The sequence below is a fragment of the Ylistrum balloti genome, unplaced genomic scaffold (assembly GCF_031769215.1).
Source record: "Ylistrum balloti isolate Yb309-2 unplaced genomic scaffold, AGI_CSIRO_Ybal_v1 Utg369676, whole genome shotgun sequence".
Lineage (NCBI taxonomy): Eukaryota > Metazoa > Mollusca > Bivalvia > Pectinida > Pectinidae > Ylistrum > Ylistrum balloti.
Genome location: NW_026781919.1, coordinates 951,500 through 970,090, shown reverse-complemented (window position 1 = coordinate 970,090; position 18,591 = coordinate 951,500). Strand labels below are relative to the sequence as shown.

Here is an 18,591-nt window from a genome sequence, read left to right as displayed (position 1 = left end):
CTGCAACATTTAGAAGTGTTTCCATGTAAATATTTCCGGAGTTCATTTTCATCCTTTTTCATTTTTCTGTGTAATTTTTACTTATTTTTCAAATTCAAAAGATAAATGTTATATATGCTTCGGTAATCATGTCATATCTTTATAATTAGGGTAAAATATTTTGTGTTGTGAGAAGAAATTTTGTCTTAAATGTCTTTCTTTCTTTGTTTCCTTTGTTTGTTTCTTTCTTTCAAACGGATGTTTTGGTTACTCGGCAATCCACGTCCGCTAATCAGTTTCATTATTTGTTTATTCTCTTACACAAAACCTTCCAACACACAAACAGACGGATGCTCGCCAACACCATTCCCGAGGATCAAAGGCCCTAAATCTAAACAAGACAAAATAGCAGTCATTGGTGCTGGCCCCTCCGGTATCCATATGGCGTAAAGGCTTAAGGTTTGCACGTGCTTATACATATATACAATTTTATATCATTAATGCATGTCATTAAGATAAAGGGTGAAATGTTTTATCTGTAAAATTTGATTGGTCGCAAAGTCAAATGAAAACGTTAATTGAATATGTTGAATGCAGAAAGACTTTCAATAACTTAAAATAGACGTCTGTATGTAAGATAACACTTCAGAAATAAATTGTGACAGGCCCCTGTGCTATCAGATACCTAAAAGGCAGCCAGCAAGCACGAAACAAATTGTTACCGGTACCTGTGTTATTTTTATTACAGTCATTATTATCTCGCAGAGTTACTTCCCTTCACTTCGCTCGAATGGTATAGGGTCTGGCGAAACCTTGATAGGGTCCGAGATACACTTTTACAATTTTTATGATCATTTATCAAAACTGCTAAATATACAGTAAATTATTGCAACAAAAGTTTTGATGTCCAACTCAAAGGATTTAATTTTCCATCCCACAAAGAAACTGGCGGTTTCATTTGCTTTTAAATCAGGCTTGAATATCTGTTTTTTTTTTAATTTTGCAGGTTTACAAAAGGTTAAAGGCAAAAGGATATATTTTCCCAGGAATTCATTGGTTGAATTATCAAAGTAATTATTGATTTATATAATACTACACGCATTTAAAGGAGGAGGGTTACAGGAAGGTGACAGTATTTGAGAAAAAACGACTACATCGGCGGGAAATCTAGGTCAATCCAGTATCGTCAGGTGCCACACGAAATGGGGACAGTATACACACAGCCCGACTACACGGAGATCTATAATCTGGTCACAAAGTTTAATGCTGGGCGCATCCTGACGATGCCACCACCGGACATATGGGTCAACGAGACCTCCCCAGGTAGGCTTTAACAGTTCAAGTATTAATGAATTGCTCTATATCAAATAACGGAATATGTCCCATCATAATATAATTTTCGATAATAGATATCGAAGTTCGGGAGTTTCAATGATGTACAAAAAATTGTCTCTCTTAGAAAAAAAATTATAGATTGAAAAAGATAGGACATACACAGAAAGAAACGGATTGTGTTTTCTACAACATGAAGACTTCTAGGAGATAATTGTTTTCAAACACCTTGACATACGGCGGTAAGCGAGTTCGGCGGTACAGCGGATGCATTTAAGAATAGAGACATGTGTTCTGGTACATGTATATCTATTTATGACGGTATGCGAGTCTATCATTACAACGATTGTTAGTGACGGTGTCCGAGTTTGGCGTTACAACGATTGTTAGTGACGGTATGCGAGTTTGGCGTTACAACGAATGTTAGTGACGGTGTGCGAGTTTGGCGTTACAACGATTGTTAGTGACGGTGTACGAGTTTGGCGTTACAACGAATTCTAATGGCGGTGTGCGAGTTTGGCGTTACAATGATTGTTAATGACAGTGTACGAGTTTGGCGTTACAACGAATTCTAATGGCGGTGTGCGAGTTCGGCGTTAGTGTGAATATCAACGACAGTGTGCGAGTTTTGTGTAACAACGAATGTTAATAATTACAGTGGACGAGTTTGGCGTCAAAACTGGTGACAATACAAGCATATTATTCTGTAGTATTCAATGGAATATTATAATATTCTTTTTACAGTACTACGTCTGAAGATTGTTATTAGTAGTGCTAATGTTGATTCCCTGCCTCGTCCTATCCAGACAACACACTATAAAAAATCGTAATATTATCAGAACTAAAACATTGGAATCTGGTTAATTTACTATCACTTAGTTACTATCAAGTTTGTTATTTTCTATATGTTCTATGATAACAGATACCTGGGAGGTACATTGAATAGAGGAAACACTAGCCCTGGTCATTGCCTCGTCAAAAATACATACTGCTTCAAGACTTTGGTCAAACCTCGAAAATTTGAACCATGCAAATAAAATGATAAATGTTAACCATAACAATAGGAAATGTATTATAAAGACACAAGTTAAAAATCATCCAAGATCATATATATCTTCAAAGTATTTTAAGATTTTTTTAACTCTTTTTTTCAGTATATATTACAAGTCTTGAAAACAGTATACGGATACTACAGGAACTTCGTCCAAATATTACCACAGACTTGGCTACGGCAGCCTTAATACAACAAGTAATGAAATATGTAGGATTACACAATTCATTGTTTGGTACATACGAAGGAAATCTAATGCCACGCCCATGTACATCAGTCTTATCACAAGTAAACACGACAATGGGGGACTTTTTAAGGATTCACGACCAAGAAGGGCCAAGAGGCTTGCTATTAAGCATGCTGACAATTCAAGGATATGGACAGATCGATGAAATATCCGCTCTTTATGGTATGATGTGGATAACCCCATACTTCCTTACCGAACTACTGAAGCCATTACCGACACAAGAAAGGAAAGTAAAAATATTAAGTAAAGGGTTCCAATTTCGTTGGGAAGAAATAGCCAGACAAAGCAAGCTCAATGTAAAATTATCGAGTCCTGTCAAGAGCGTATCGGTAGAGGATTTTACGTGACGTATAGAAACTGTGGTAAATTGTACGCAGCGAGGTTTGATTTTTTGATAACCACTCCCACAATGAAACTCATGACGGACGTGATTAAATTTAAACCTAAGGTACAGGACCTATTCGAGAGAACATTTAATCACTTTTATACGACGACTTTGGCCGACACCGACTTTGGCGTAAATAGGGGCCAAAACCCTCAGGATTATCACGATTACAATGTCCCTAAAGATGACGGTTCTGTTTGGGCTCACAGAGACTCGTACAGTTCACTGAATTTCATTATAGAAGATAATTATTCTGTACCAAATCCAGGAGGAAAACAAGTCCGAACGTCCGTCTACTATCAACTGACCAAACAAAAACCAAAACGGATAACACTTACCCGGAAATTAAAATCTCATGTTTTAAACACAGAAAAATCGGGCAATTTGAAAATAATGGAAAGAATTATTTGGAATTGTTTCCCGAGATATTCTCTGATATGGCAACAAGAATATTATGGGATATATTTGATATGCAAGGGAAAGGAAGTATGTGGTATATCGGATCGTCTGTGAGTTTCGAGTCTGTTATGAGTGTAGTTGAATACAATAACTTAATATTGAGCCAATTCTGTGGTACTAGAAAGAGATCACGTGACTGATATTTTTGAACTGGCAATCTCGTTAAGGAAACTAAATTATTCAAATCAAAAAAAGTTTAGATATCGGAAAAATGAAAGTCGGTTCTTCAATCCCTCCCATAGTGAAACACGACAGCATCCTGTTAGTAAGTATAAAGAGGGATAACAGAGACGGAGATGTTAGTGTCTTATTTTTACAAAAAAAGATATTGTTCAAGTAAACAACATCTTTTTGTGAACGAAAGATGACGACATTGTCGTAGCGGCCATTTTATCTTTTATCCTATCGGCGTTAGAAATTCTACTATATGACGTCATATGATATCTACTTACTGTTTAAATCTATTCTTTCAAACAGGGTTGTGGTAAATAAAATCATACTGAAAAAATATTTTTTCGGTGTCATATTTCATATAATGTAAATACTGGGTGTTTGATGTTAGAATGGACCGAGTGAAGACATTTAGTGAACCTACCAAAAATAAACATAAAAAACCGCAAAAATAAAGTATATTATTGTCCCATCTCAGGAGGAAACCTGCGCATCCAAACGGATTGTTGGCGTTACGTAATGACCATTTACACCTCGAAATGAAATCGACGCATTTCATTGGAAATTTATCGTCACGTTATATACCTACAATGTATTTCAAAACTGGATTCTCTGCCGTAGTTTTTTTCTGTTTTCCACTGGACTAGTCTTCGAAAGTACAATTTCAGCGAGCGCAGTTTTGCAGAGATATATCTAGGTCTCTTGTTAGATTATATTAGGGATCGAGGGAAGGCATACTTGACAGAGAGCTTTGAACAAAGGAAAGTAGTTTCCAACGATGAATCATTTCATAAGAAAATATCTTCCAGAGAAATGATTATTTTTAACTGAAAAACGGACATACAACTTCCTTGTAAGATGACTTTGTCTATCATAATTAAAAAAAAACAGAAGTGATTTCTAAATTATTGACTGAAAAACTATAGAGACCAGTTGCCGCTTTAAGTGTGTGTTGCTTGAGCCAACATCCTTTGAAAAAGTATGAATATATATATATGTAGCACTGTCGCAACATCCAAAAAGACAACTCCTGACACCTATTGTAACTTGTTGTCTGTGAAATCGGCAAAGAAACCTAGACAACTTTCGTAGGTGAAAATCATATGGCAATGGGATTTCTATTAAATCAACGTGTTTAATACTCGGCTCTATAGCCTCCATAGATGGACATTCAATATCACTAACATGTCCGCAACAACGATACCGTCAACTTTTTCCATATGTCTGATTCAGAACTGTTTAAACCTGCAGACCGATCCGAGGTAAGAGCTATCGTTCCGAGGCTACAAGCAGGGTGAGGCGACATGTTTAATTAAATTGACAAAAACTGGAGAAAAAAATCACTACACACCAACAAATGTTCACGTGTTACAATTAATTAAACTGATATGGAAATCGCGTTTTGAGAATCTTGGTGTTACATTTGATAAAGTTCAGCCAGAACACGCGTGCATGAACAAAGACAACATATCTGGACTAATTTCCCCAACATCACCAAGCTGTATTTATGAAAGATATTTCTGACCTATACAAACGTTTGGTTGATGAGACCACATATATGCCATTCCGGTGTCTCCAGTCACGAAGAACCTCATTGGTCGTCCATAGCAGGGACGTCCCTGTCCATAGTAACACCAACAAAAAGAATAATATTCACATAAATAGTAAAGGTCTATATGAGTGCTAGATCTTAATTATATGTTTATATGTCAAAATATCTCGAAAACCCGTTCAAAATCGTACTTCATTGTTTTCTAGATATTTGTGTCCAACTTCAGCATACGGGCGAAATGCAAAAAATTCTGAAGAACTTGAGACAGGTCAAACGTGAAGACTCTGTGTCGCCATATTAGCATCAGTTAGACTAAAAGTAGCTTACTTGATTCATCACATTTCCTATTTCCCGCGAAAATCGATATAGAACTCTTTTTCGTTGAAAATAGAAAAATTAACGAAAGCGCGGTAAGTCTAGTTTCGCTTTGTACGTTAAGTATCTTTTCTTCAAATGATGATTTCGTGGTTGAAAAATGACTTTCTATCTGAATCCGCCATCTGGAAATATTTCTTTACACAACTTAGAAAAATTTGCACGCACAAGACTGGATTTTCTTCTCAAAATTTATAGTTGTGGTGGAGATAAGTTAAAACTACAGGATACGGTAACCGATTTCCTTATTGTAAAGGAATCGGATTGTCTAATTGACGGTAGCACCAAGGACGTAGTGTCTCACTTCATCCTCAGGTAACATTCTCCAACATTTGACCTTCATTATTACCCGTGTTGAGGGAACTGTATCTAAAACAAATAAGATAATTCGTAGCTCGTTACACTATGTGTTGCATACTTGCCAAGTTATCTATCTTTTTCATTTTCACGGGGAGATTTTTTACGCTCTTAAAACTGAAAAAAATAACACAAAAATCAATGAAATGTTTGGATATATCATTTAGTAAAGTAATATAATTTGTAAATGACATTTTGTTGGTTGCTCATTCAATTGCACTCAGTAGATCTCGGAATATGATAATATTCAAGCAAATTCGCTTGTTGGAATTAGCAAAATATAGAGTTCAAAAACAGAAGTCTTCCGCATGAATAGAATGGGTTGGAAAGTATGCTTTTACATTTCTTGTTTGTAAAATTTTATTCGCAATGTTGTACAGATCACCATACTAGCCTTGGCTACTGGGGAATTTCCCTTAAGTTAAGTGGTAGAGTGTCTAGCTAGAGACTGGAGGGTGGCATTGTTGAACCTCAACAGTTGTTGTCTTAAAGGTTGAAGACTTAGTGAATGAATGAGAGTGTAGAAGTTGAGAATGTAGATCACCTTACTAGCCTTGGCTACTGAGTAATTTCCCTTTAGTTTAGTGGTAGAGTGTCTGGCTAGAGACCAAAGAGTCGTTAGTTTGAACTCAAATGGTGGCAGGGTGTTTTTCATTACTCCTTCTTATCACGATAGATTTAGAAAATCCAAGTTCCAGACCAGTCAATGAATGTCTGCTTATCAAAAATCAAAATTATTGCATTATTGATTCTTTTATTATACTTAGCCTTTACCTGGTTTAAAATAAAAGAGTTTGGTTGGTATTGATACATATGTTCTAAGGAGTGCTGGGTAAAAGTTATGTTGTTACCACTGTGCACCCAACCATCCAAGACTAATACATTCAGTTTATTGTATTCCATAAATTGCCTGAGTGGAAAAAGAGTCATTGAATTAGAATGACTAAATGACTTTAACAGAATATTTAAAATGATATAAAACATTGTAATTAATCCATTTTAATTTCTTTTATTTTCAAGGTTGATTCTGTGCCAGGACAAAGATACTAAAGAATTTTTAATGAAAGCTGAAAGTCAACTCTTCACATTTAGGTTTCAGTGCATGTCTGAAGATGAATTGACTAAATCACTAAAAAGAACGGACTCTCATCTCAAAAAAGCACAATACAATGAATTCATTCCATCCATTCATGAATTTGAAAAACTTCAGCACATCAGAGAAATTTTTAAGATGATAACTAGTACAGAACAAAGATGGAGATCGATTGTAAAAAAATATTTGTCTGGAGATAATAAAGAAGGATTTCAGATCCCGTTTTTCATTGTTCCTGGACTGGTAGCGAAGCGACGAGTAGAACTAGAAAATGGACTGGCCTTTGTACCATTCTGTAAACTGATGGATGTGATCTCCCATCTATGGTATCAACTGCTGGTTTGGGGAGTAGACAGAGCCTGTCGTGTCCAAACCAACTTTTTACAGGACAAAAGGATACGAATGTTAACAAGAAATGTACAGGTAGAATAACTTCAATAAATCACCAGATCTATCATGTAATAAGCTGAGAGAAATTCTTTTTAACTCGCAGTCAGGGGATGGGCTTATTACAAAACCATGAAATATCTTAAATATGGATGGGCTTATTACCAAGCATGGGTTAAATATTGTAGGTAATTTTAATGACATAATCCTTGACCCTAATTGAAAACAATATAGAAAATATCTACATGTTAATGGTATCTTAAGTCAAACACAAATTCATTAAAACAAAGAAGAAAAATGTTGATGTCATCAGAAGATAATTAATTTGAACCGATGTGTAATTTGTGTAGATATATATACATTGTAACAAAGGTAATTCATTGAACTTTAATATCTACACTACAATCATCCTCAAAATTTTATTAGAGCAGTTTGAGAACCACTCCTCGGCCCTCATCGTCATTTATACGTTCTGAAATTTAGTTAAGTTTTGTCAATAATGTAATAAATGTTTTTTTATCCACAGGCCATGTTCAGGAAACGTCATGGTACATTTGAAGGTGGTCCTCTAAAGGAAGCATACCTGTCACATGATCATGTATCAGAGGTCATGACCTTCTACCCTCCATGTATGTTACATGTCCATCACCTCCTAACAACAAGACACAGACTTCAACACCATGCCCGAGTAGGTATTGTCCAGTCCATATCATAATGCATATCTGTCAAAACCAGTCATTTTTATACTAGAGCCTCCACTTTATTTTGGTATGACAATTTCTGATGTAAAATTTTGGTCCGAAACTGGAGGTCATTGAAAGTAAAATCTAATCTTTTCGCTGAATTACTATATTTTGTTCTTAAACCACACTGATTACAATGCATAACATAGGGATGTATTTTGTTCTTAAACCACACTGAATACAGTACATATCGTAGTACTGAAATTTTTTAACAAACATGATGAGTTGAAGTAACATAACCAATCTCTCAAGTTTGTGACATTCAAACTTGAGATCTCCAGTTATTAGTTTTGACACCTCCACAAGCATGATGTGAAATAATTGTGCACCTTTGAAGAAAGGATATGAAAAAAAGGGTATGGTTTCTGAAATGGATGACTATATCTGGAATATTTTAAAGTTAAATTATTTTTTATAAAGGTCATGTATGAGAATACATCAGCTATGTGTTTCTGGATGGCAATGTAAAGTTTTGTAAATTTTTGCTAGTGAACCAACTACTTCATTTTTCTGAGATATTATTAAACAGACAGTAGTTTTCTCAGTCACTTTGAATTTTTCTGATTTTTGTATAATTTATTTCATTCTCAGAAAAGTAAAAAGTAAAACCTCACTAAGTATCAAGTTTACATCATCTTTTGTTTTTATATGATTTCTTAAACACATCTTCTTTTATCACAGATACAATACACTCTCTTCCTGAAAGAAATCGGAATGCCAGTTCATGAAGCCTTGATGTTTTGGAGGAAAGAATACTCCAATCCTGTAGAATCTGTCAATGGCTGTTTGCATGGTTGGCAGCAAGATAGTAGACGGTACACATACAACATCCGTCATCTGTATGGATTGGAAGGGGCCTGTATCAACTACAGAGGCCACTGTTGTAAAACATTACAGGTATGTCAGTGTTACAGAACTACGAAATATATTGGTGATACAAATATCAATATATTGCTTCATAGATGGTTATTTTTGTGGTCAAAGTTCCCAAATTTTCATTTGTGTATACCTGCATTTCTGTGTCCATACAGCAGGTTAGAAAGTGTCCTGGGTAAGATTCAACATAATAATTCATAGGCAGTTATTTTTCATGGTTAACTTATTCATTAAATTTTAACAAATTAAACACCAGTACAATCTGCAATATTGATAATTATTTATGCTTTTGAATGCATGTAATCTTTATCGGGACAAATAATGTGTATCACATACCATTTAATTTATTATAAAAAAAATATAGTTACTGTTTTTATCACTGATTCTGTTAACCCTTGTCTTCCTTTTTCATGGATCAAATTTCATGACCACGTCACTGTCCCACAAAATAGCAAAGATATCATCCCTTCATAAATAACTGGTCACTGGGTGTATCAATTTTTGTTCAGCAAAAGGTGGGAGACACAGAAACATGGTATATTTGTCCAACTACATCTGAGTGTTCATGAATGTGTCTTTTCATACAGCTAGTTAGAAAGAATTCTAGATAATTAGTGATATGGATACTTACTTAGTACATCAATCTAAGTTTGCCTACTGATTGCATTTATACTTTACTGAACCTTTGCATTGCATAAAACAAATTGATAGTGCAAAAGGATTAACAGAAACAGTCCAATTATATCATAAGTAGATTGAGAGAATTCTCATTTTCAACCTTCAGTGTGTGTTTCCGCTCATGATAAGATCAGGTTTACCGTTACCACAGGAGATTAAAACAAGTTTCTGGATATATCTATCATAGATTGTTACTTACATTATGATTTACTTGAAGGTGAACCTAAGCAATACACAAACATTATACCATTTACTACAAGGGTCAAGATAACCTTTAGCTATCTTGCTTCGTCCATTGTCGTGCGACATTCGCCATGCATTGTGCGTAAACTTTTTCTTTAAAGTCCTACTCCTCTTTCATACCTGGATGGATTGCAACCAAATTTGGTCTGATGCATCATTTGGGGAGGTTAATAATTTCCTATATTCAGAATTTTTATTTGACCCCTAGGGGTAGAGAGACAGGGCTCCAAAGGAGGAGGTGCTATAATTAGACTTAAATTCCTACTCCTCCTTTCTGCCTGGGTGGATTTCAACAAGCTTTGGCCTGATTGAACAGTTAGGGTTGGCAATTATTTTTCTAAATTCAGACATTTGATTCGACCCCTAAGTACATTAGGACAGGGCACCAAAAAGAAAAATGGACAACATTTTTCTTCTAAATGTTTCTCCTTTGTAATGCTTGAATGGATTTCAACCAAATTTGGTCTGGAACATCACTGAGAGTAGAGAATCATTTGTGAAATTCAGAAAGATGTTTCGACCACTAGATAATAGGAATTACCTCGATCCGCTTGAAAGGTAACATAGAGCAAATATGTTAAAATCTTTAAATTACTTCATCTCAATATCCAAAAGGTCAAGGATGATAATATTAGGCCTGTAGCATGCTAGTATGAAGGGCTGCCAACTTTGATAATATGAATGACATTTACCCACTTTCAAAGTCACTGGTGTCGAATGTGTTAAAATATTTAAATGACTTCTCAAAGCATAGCCAATTCGCTACAGTACATTGTTACTATCTGGTGTATTTTTTTGTCTATAATCTGTTTACCATCTTGTCAAACTATTGTCGACCTTATACATAGGATTATAGAGCAGCCAAAAAAGTTTGTCCTTTCTGTACCATCTCGTACATCATGTACGTCAGTGTTAGTACGCTCCACACTTGTCATTTGTCTGAAGAAGATGACCATGTAGTATCAAAACGTCACACTCTAATCTTCTACTGGTTGTGTTATAAGATGAAGGTGCCTGTGTAGTCATCAAAACGTCACACTCTAATCTTCTATTGGTTGTGTTGTAAGAACTTCTATTTTATTGACATTACCAACCTGAAGAAAATGTTCCAAAACACAAGTTCTCTGTAGCTGAGCAATATATTGCAGCTTGTATATACCAGGGCTACATACTCCCTCTCCAGGAAAGAACTCGTCCTAGAGTTTCCAGAGGTTCCTGTGATGTCGGTGAGACAATGCTAAGTATTATTCCTGAGCCTCACGTTGGGCACCAATGTAACAGAGGTCATTATTTATTTCAATGCCTCCATTAGGATTCGAACCCAGAACCCCTGGATTTCTAGTCTGACATGCATCTGATCTAGCTAAAGGGAAGTTCCCATTAACTGAGCGGTATATTGTGGCTAGTATTTATCAGGGTTACAAAAGTTTTTTAACCAAATGATGCACTGTTTTTTATAAAATTGTAATGTTTTACAGAATTCTACCTCCGGTGTTGGGGATCAAGGTGGATGCCCTTTCAAGTGTTTTGACACAGATCACTTACATAATCTGCTCCAAAGGGAAGAAATTCATCATTCAAGGGAGACAATTCTAAAACTTTCGTCAGAAGGAAAATACTCTGAAGCCTGCAGGTGTCTGTTTGTTGAAAAAACTAAGAGGCTTGCTCAGAAATGTGAAGTCCAGGACAGGGAACAACCAACTGCAACTCTATCAGGCTTTAGGGAAGATGATGTGATAATGGACAAAGGTCATAAGGTCACAGACAATACTACTTCATCACAGACTTTTGACCATGGAGCTTCAGACATTCATATTATCAAAGATGATCCAGAAGAGTCTATTGTATATTCCTACACAAATGTTAAGGAAATGACTCATAGACACTTTCACTCTGATACAAACTGTAACTCATGTTCTGACACAGTATATACAGGTACCGACTCGTACAAGACAAAAACAGTGTCAGATGCTGGTGTGGTAAAAGTTGACAGCTTACCTGTCTGTACAAAGTCAGGAAAGAGCTGCTCCACTTTACAAAAAAATGGGGACGGGATTGAGGATAGGCCAAATCAGGACAATGATATACAGAAACCTTCTCAGTATTACTTTAGCCTAAGAAGATTAGTGGAAGGTTTAAAAGAATTTGAAAACAAAAGTATACCCAAGAAATAATTCAAATTAAATTATGGATTGTCTGATATTTTCCTCACACAATTAAAGATAATTTGGGAGAAATTGCATTTCAACATTTTGATCAAACATTCTTCACTGAAGTTTAAATTAATATTTCCACTCCACAGAGATATTTTGAATAATTTATTTGTTACCAGAGTAAAAATCTAAAAGAAAAAAAATCATATTTGTTGAAATGTTCTTTCCTCTATTTGATGTACAGCTCCATGTCATGAGACAGTGATTTGTTACGCATGTTATGATAATGAAATAACAATGGATGTTTTAGCAATTATAGCAACATATCAATAAGCAACTGGTTTACAACATTTCAGATAGAGACAAGGTCTCAATCATGTATCCATGCATTTTAATTTCTATATAATTTTTACAAGATTAATATATTTAAGCAATGAAATTAAGACGGAAAAAAACTTTGTTAAATAAATTCTTTGTAGAATGCAATCCTATTAACAGGAAATAAACTAGCTTTGTCCGATGTTTGTCTTTCCTTCTAATTTCTATTTGTTACATGTCTGAAGCTTTTATTTTATGCTAGTACCACAGAGACTGTAATGATTATATTACATATATGTGGTCAGTGGGTCGGAAATTCATGTTCCTGTGGCCAGTACTAGTATAATATATTACTTCTGTGAAATGTAGGTAGGAGGATGTATCATGACCCAGAGGTACATACCCTCTAATGGTAAATGAAATTAAAGCAAAAACAATCAGTTTAATAGATATTTATATCAAGTACAGTTAAATGTAGACTTGAATGTACACTTTGTACAATAGTTGTAAACAAGATTAAGGTTTAAACTACAGGTAAACTACTTCTGCACTAAACCTGTTAAAAATAACGAAACTGTCTCCCCTAATCTAGGTAATAGGCAATTGTGACTTTTATATGCTGACTGTCTGTACCTGTACAGTTTTCTTCAGTTATGTGAATGACCTTGTTTTTGTTTGTATATAAATTCTTATGAATTAAAAATCAGTTAAATAGCTACAAACTCGCAAAGATTATTGATATCTGGAAAACAAAGGAATGAAAGATTAGTGATGACAGAAAGGCCTCCTGTTTTGAGGAGTGAATATGTACTTATATTTTACGAAGTTTACATTGCTAAGGAAATGAATTATTTGAACAATTGATTTCTTCTGGTAATCGTCAGACATGTAAACAAAAATAGCTGTTAAATAATGATAAGAAAGCATTTTATATATTGAAATAATTTAATTTAAGACGTAAAATTACATATTTATGGTCAACAGTTTAATATTTAGAAGTAGGTATGTAATTATAATTATAAATTTAGATAAACTAGATAGAAGTGCTATACATTAGGGATATAATGTATAGACAGTGTTAAAGCTACTGCTGTAGATCTCTATATCAAATTATTTTATAAGCTTGGGGCTCTGTTACAGCATAATTGGTAATGACCTTTTACAGTCACTAAAAGTAGATTCACTACACATGCTTACTATAGTCAGAAACTTAAATAACGGTAACATAGACATCTGCGATCATAGATTTAAAATATTCATCTAGTTCATCCTTCATATTAGCAGTTGCTAATATGACCGAAAATATGTCTATCCCTAGTATTTGTTGGCAAACAATTTGAAATGGTACATCTCAATAGGTTTAAACGATGTGCTATAACTAACTCTAAAATACATTCGGTAGAACAGACTATAACTCTAAATTACATTTGGTAGAACAGACTATAACTCTAAAATACATTTGGTAGAACAGACTATAACTCTAAATTACATTAGGTAGAACAGACTATAACTCTAAATTACATTAGGTAGAACAGACTATAACTCTAAATTACATTAGGTAAAACAGACTATAACTCTAAATTACATTAGGTAGAACAGACTATAACTCTAAATTACATTCGGTAGAACAGACTATAACTCTAAATTACATTTGGTAGAACAGACTATAACTCTAAAATACATTTGGTAGAACAGACTTAAACTCTGAAATACATTAGGTAGAACAGACTTAAACTCTGAAATACATTAGGTAGGACAGACTATAACTCTAAATTACATTAGGTAGAACAGACTATAACTCTAAATTACATTAGGTAGAACAGACTATAATCAGTAAAACAAAATATATCTCTCCATACTTATAAGATGAATCAATTTCCTTTATTATGCAATAATGTGGATTTTACTTTCCACACAAGCTTGACAAGGATACACATAACAAAACAAGATATACAATGTAAAATGATTTGAAACTTCAGAATGAGGCCTTCAACAGATCTTCCCTTTTTAATGGCTAGATTGAACATTTCTCAAAGGTGTTATAACGGGAGATATAACCGGTGTTATATCAGGTTTTATAACAGGAATTATCGCATGAGTTATAACAGGTGTTATAACAGGAATTATCGCAGGTGTTGTAACAGCAGATATCACAGGTGTTATAACAGGTGTTACCACAGGTGTTATAACAGGGGTTATCACAGTTGCAGGCTAAATCACAGAATACTTAAACAACAAATGATAAAACACTTCTAACAATGTGTTAGAGATAGTGATATGTACACCCAATACTTCTTATTAATCACAGAATTAAACTTATTAACATCAATTATAAATCACATAATTTAATTTTGTATGTTCGTAAGTTTCATAATGAAATAAAAAAAGCTAATAAAATATCAAACATCAATTACAAGGATAAAATATTTTTATACAAATGGATTTGGTTGTATATGAATAGGTTTCTTTAGGTGTTAAACCACAGGCTTATTTTTGAGGTCCACTGATTACTGTGTTTTAGGGTATAAAAATATATGAAATATATATACAACTGTACATGTCATATCACAGTGAATAATACAAAATATTGAAATAAATATCAGTGCAATATTAAAAGGAGATGTAGACAGCACTTGCCATTAAATTTAGTACATAAATTGCACTGAATTTTTACTACATGGATATCACATGTCACAAATATCATACACATTACGTTCATTTCAAGAAAATGTAACAAATGTCATGCATTGCATGAAAATTTACAAGCTAATCGTATCCAAATGGATACACCAAATATTCATTGTAAGTCCTAAATTAAAGCCAAGTACACAGGGCTCCATAAGGAGTTGATGGCCAATGATTCTGTGACAAGGTAAAAAAAGGTAGGAATACAAGAACTATCAAACACATGTAATTGCATATAAACATGTATGTGTGCACACAATGAAATACTCTATTAAAATAAGTACATACACTTCATTATTTAGAAATATTCCTCCCTATTGCTGTAGCAACACATCAATTGAATACTGTTTACATAACAATACTTACTAACAGGATAGTGACCAGTACATGTGTTTGTCGTGCAAGGAGTAGTCGCCTTATTATGGTGGCCGATTCCTGCCATTTTGTTGACCCAACAAAATGATTATCTTCATCTATACACCTAGCTAATTGTCATTATTTCGCATTGATATAATGATAGTCACTGTCTTTGAGCCATGACATAATGACAGTTATCGCTGCCAAATGACAAGAGTTTGTCATTCTGTTGAGCGACAAAATGATACCAACCACCATAGCCTCTCAGTAAATGGGTTACGATACTGCTATGTCAGAATTTACAATCTACTCAGCCTCTTCAGAAATGTTACACAATACTGCTGTATTAGAATTTACATTGTACACAGCCTCTTAGGAAACGTGTTACCACCCTACCAAGTTCGAATTTACATGGCCTCTTGGTAAGTGTACATGATATTAATCAGTTGGGAAGTGTGTTATAATACTGCTAAGTTAGAATTAACATTTTAAGGCATTGTTGAAGATGAATTCCATGATTTCCTCCGCTCATTTGACACCCACAAAATATAATCACATTAAACAGCTTCTCACAACGTGCTTGCTCAATCTGTTCAATTAACAAGACGATAAAATATTCAGAATGAATGCCAAGTCATAATATACCAGTTACCAATGTCATTTTTGGGGTTAGACTGTACATATTACTAATATACATTTATGCTTGCATAATTAGAAGGTATTTTCTAAAATCTGATTCTGTCCGTCATCTAAAGCCCTCTGTAAAGATGACTTTTTCTCAAGGTAAATGAAAAGACATATCTTAGACAGATGTTTTACTGTTGTTGTCAAGACAACTGTATTGTTGTTGCCGGAAGTAGTTTAATGCTGGTTTCGACCTCAAGTCCTGAGCGTCTGGTAAACGCAGCATCAGTAACTCAGCATCTATAAATAGATATAAGCAAAACTTGTTTAGACCATGTTTGGCATTACTGTAACCAGCATACCACATTCTTATTCATTAAATGTACTTGGCGTTCTTTTGCCACAAATATTGAAAAACATGAAATTTATTGAATTATGGGTTTAATGCACCTCTTTTTTTTTTCTTATCTGCTTGGACAAAATTGAATTTTCCTCTGACACCTGCAAAGCTTCCAAATTTAGGCCCTTGTCATCAGTGACAAATCCTATAAGGACGAAACAGTGGTATGATGCAGTTTATTGTTTGGCTTTACTATTTCTAGTTATAAAATTGTATTGAAAGGTGCTAGTCACTTGCATGTTTTTTGTGCAGTCCTTACATATTGTAAAATTTTAGCTCTTTGATTTTATCAGCAGATGATTTTATCAACCTGGGAATATATCTACCGAGGACGAAAGAAAAGTTTTTTCTTGGTAGAATCGTCTAATTCAGAATCTTTATAACTCTTCCTTATTATGTGGCATAGAATTAACATTTGTTAAAAAATTATCTATATATCAACTTTTCAAATGATATAGCTGATATGATGTAAAGAAATCGATAAAATTTACCCGGAAGATTTTTCATGAAAAATAAAAAAAGACATTTATTCATTGTACATTAAATCTCTGTGCCAGTAAATCCATTATTCAGACTGCAAAACCTTTGAGCAGAAAATACTCACTGTAACATTTTTTCATTACATTGTCTTTGATATCAGTTAGTATCAGAAAATGCTATGTCAGTGCATGTGAGATCAGTTATCATTTGGGGACGAGTGACATCAGGTGACGTTGGAGTGGATTGTGTCGTTGGTGACGTCAAAGGAGAAAGGGTCTGTGTTGACGGCTTTTGTGACGTAGACATTGACGTCATGTGTGTTGAAGTCTCTGGCGTTAATGCTGAGGATGGGAGTGCTGGAGTGATTGATGGAAGATTTCCTGGCAGGGCAGGCAGGGACGAGACGTTACCTGACAGTGGAGGTAATGATGTCTTCTTTGGTAACTTGCCAAAAAATACATTGTGTGTCGCTGTAGGGGCTGAAATTAAATATATCTAATCACAATAAACTTTAAATTAAAATGAGCCGAGCTCTAAAATATTTGTTTTTGATTTAACAGCAATTTAGGGTACATTCAAAAAGACAAATACAGACCCGACTTCAGTATGTTACCTTTTGGTGTTGGTAATTTCTGCGCCAAGTTATCTGTAGTGTCAACTTGTTTATTTCGTTTCCGGTCCTGGATCTTCTTACACAGAATGGCAACTGTGGCTAACAAGGCGAATAGGAACAGAGCGCCAATTGCGGCCCCGACAATGGAGCCAAGAGCGACACTTGTGTCACTTCCAGAAGTTGAGCTTCCCGCTGATTGAACTAAAGGCAAACAAAATCATAAAATTACCAATTATACCGTCTATTAACTTATTTTGTAAATCAATTGGATACCAATATTGATAATGTTACACACGTATTTGTTTATCGTTACTTATTATTCAAAAAGAATTACTTATTGTCCATTAAGAATTACTTATTATCAATAAAGAATTACTTATTATCCATAAAGAATTACTTATTGTCCATTAAGAACTACTTATTATCCATAAAGAATTACTTATAATCAATAAAGAATTACTTATTATCCATAAAGAATTACTTATTGTCCATTAAGAATTACTTATTATTCAAAAAGAATTACTTATTATCCATAAAGAATTACTTATTATCCATAAAGAATTACTTATTGTCCATTAAGAACTACTTATTATCCATAAAGAATTACTTATAATCAATAAAGAATTACTTATTATCCATAAAGAATTACTTATTGTCCATTAAGAATTACTTATTATTCAAAAAGAATTACTTATAATCAATAAAGAATTACTTATTATCCATAAAGAATTACTTATTATCCATAAAGAATTACTTATTATCCATAAAGAATTACTTATTATCCATAAAGAACTGATAATATGTGCAGGAATAATAGGGAGGCTAAGAACAAATGTACAAGACATTTTATAATTAGTAGCCGTATATTAGACCGTGAACGACATAGCTGACATGTTTTCATATCTAACTATGTCTTGGCAAATCTTCTTTTATTTGACAAGGGAACAAGATGTCAGAATCTCGCTTTACAAGAAAACAGGACAACAGAATCTTCCCCTTCACAGGAGAACAGGATGTCAGAATCCTTCTTTAC

The 18,591-nt window shown here is 34.1% G+C and overlaps 2 protein-coding genes and 1 pseudogene across 2 annotated transcripts in view; 2 read left to right on the top strand and 1 right to left on the bottom strand.

The window, feature by feature from the left end:
- The first annotated feature begins 237 nt into the window (after positions 1-237).
- On the top strand, positions 238-3,593 carry LOC132563921 (uncharacterized; annotated as a pseudogene).
- Positions 3,594-5,651: 2,058 nt separating this feature from the next.
- LOC132563756 (uncharacterized) lies at positions 5,652-12,090 on the top strand (the record flags this gene model as incomplete). Its single annotated transcript, XM_060228508.1, has 5 exons — positions 5,652-5,866; positions 6,929-7,424; positions 7,915-8,076; positions 8,813-9,028; positions 11,407-12,090. Coding segments are annotated over exons 1-5 (1,773 nt in total), but the record flags the coding sequence as incomplete, so codon positions are not given.
- A 5,011-nt stretch (positions 12,091-17,101) lies between these two features.
- The window catches only part of LOC132563910 (uncharacterized), a 29,208-nt gene continuing 27,718 nt past the window's right edge, over positions 17,102-18,591 (bottom strand). The window contains exons 27-28 of the mRNA XM_060228672.1: positions 17,559-17,759; positions 17,102-17,424 (exon numbers count right to left, since the gene is read on the bottom strand). Of these exons, the coding sequence (XP_060084655.1) occupies positions 17,102-17,424; positions 17,559-17,759 (524 nt within the window). The remainder of the gene's footprint in view (positions 17,425-17,558; positions 17,760-18,591) is intronic.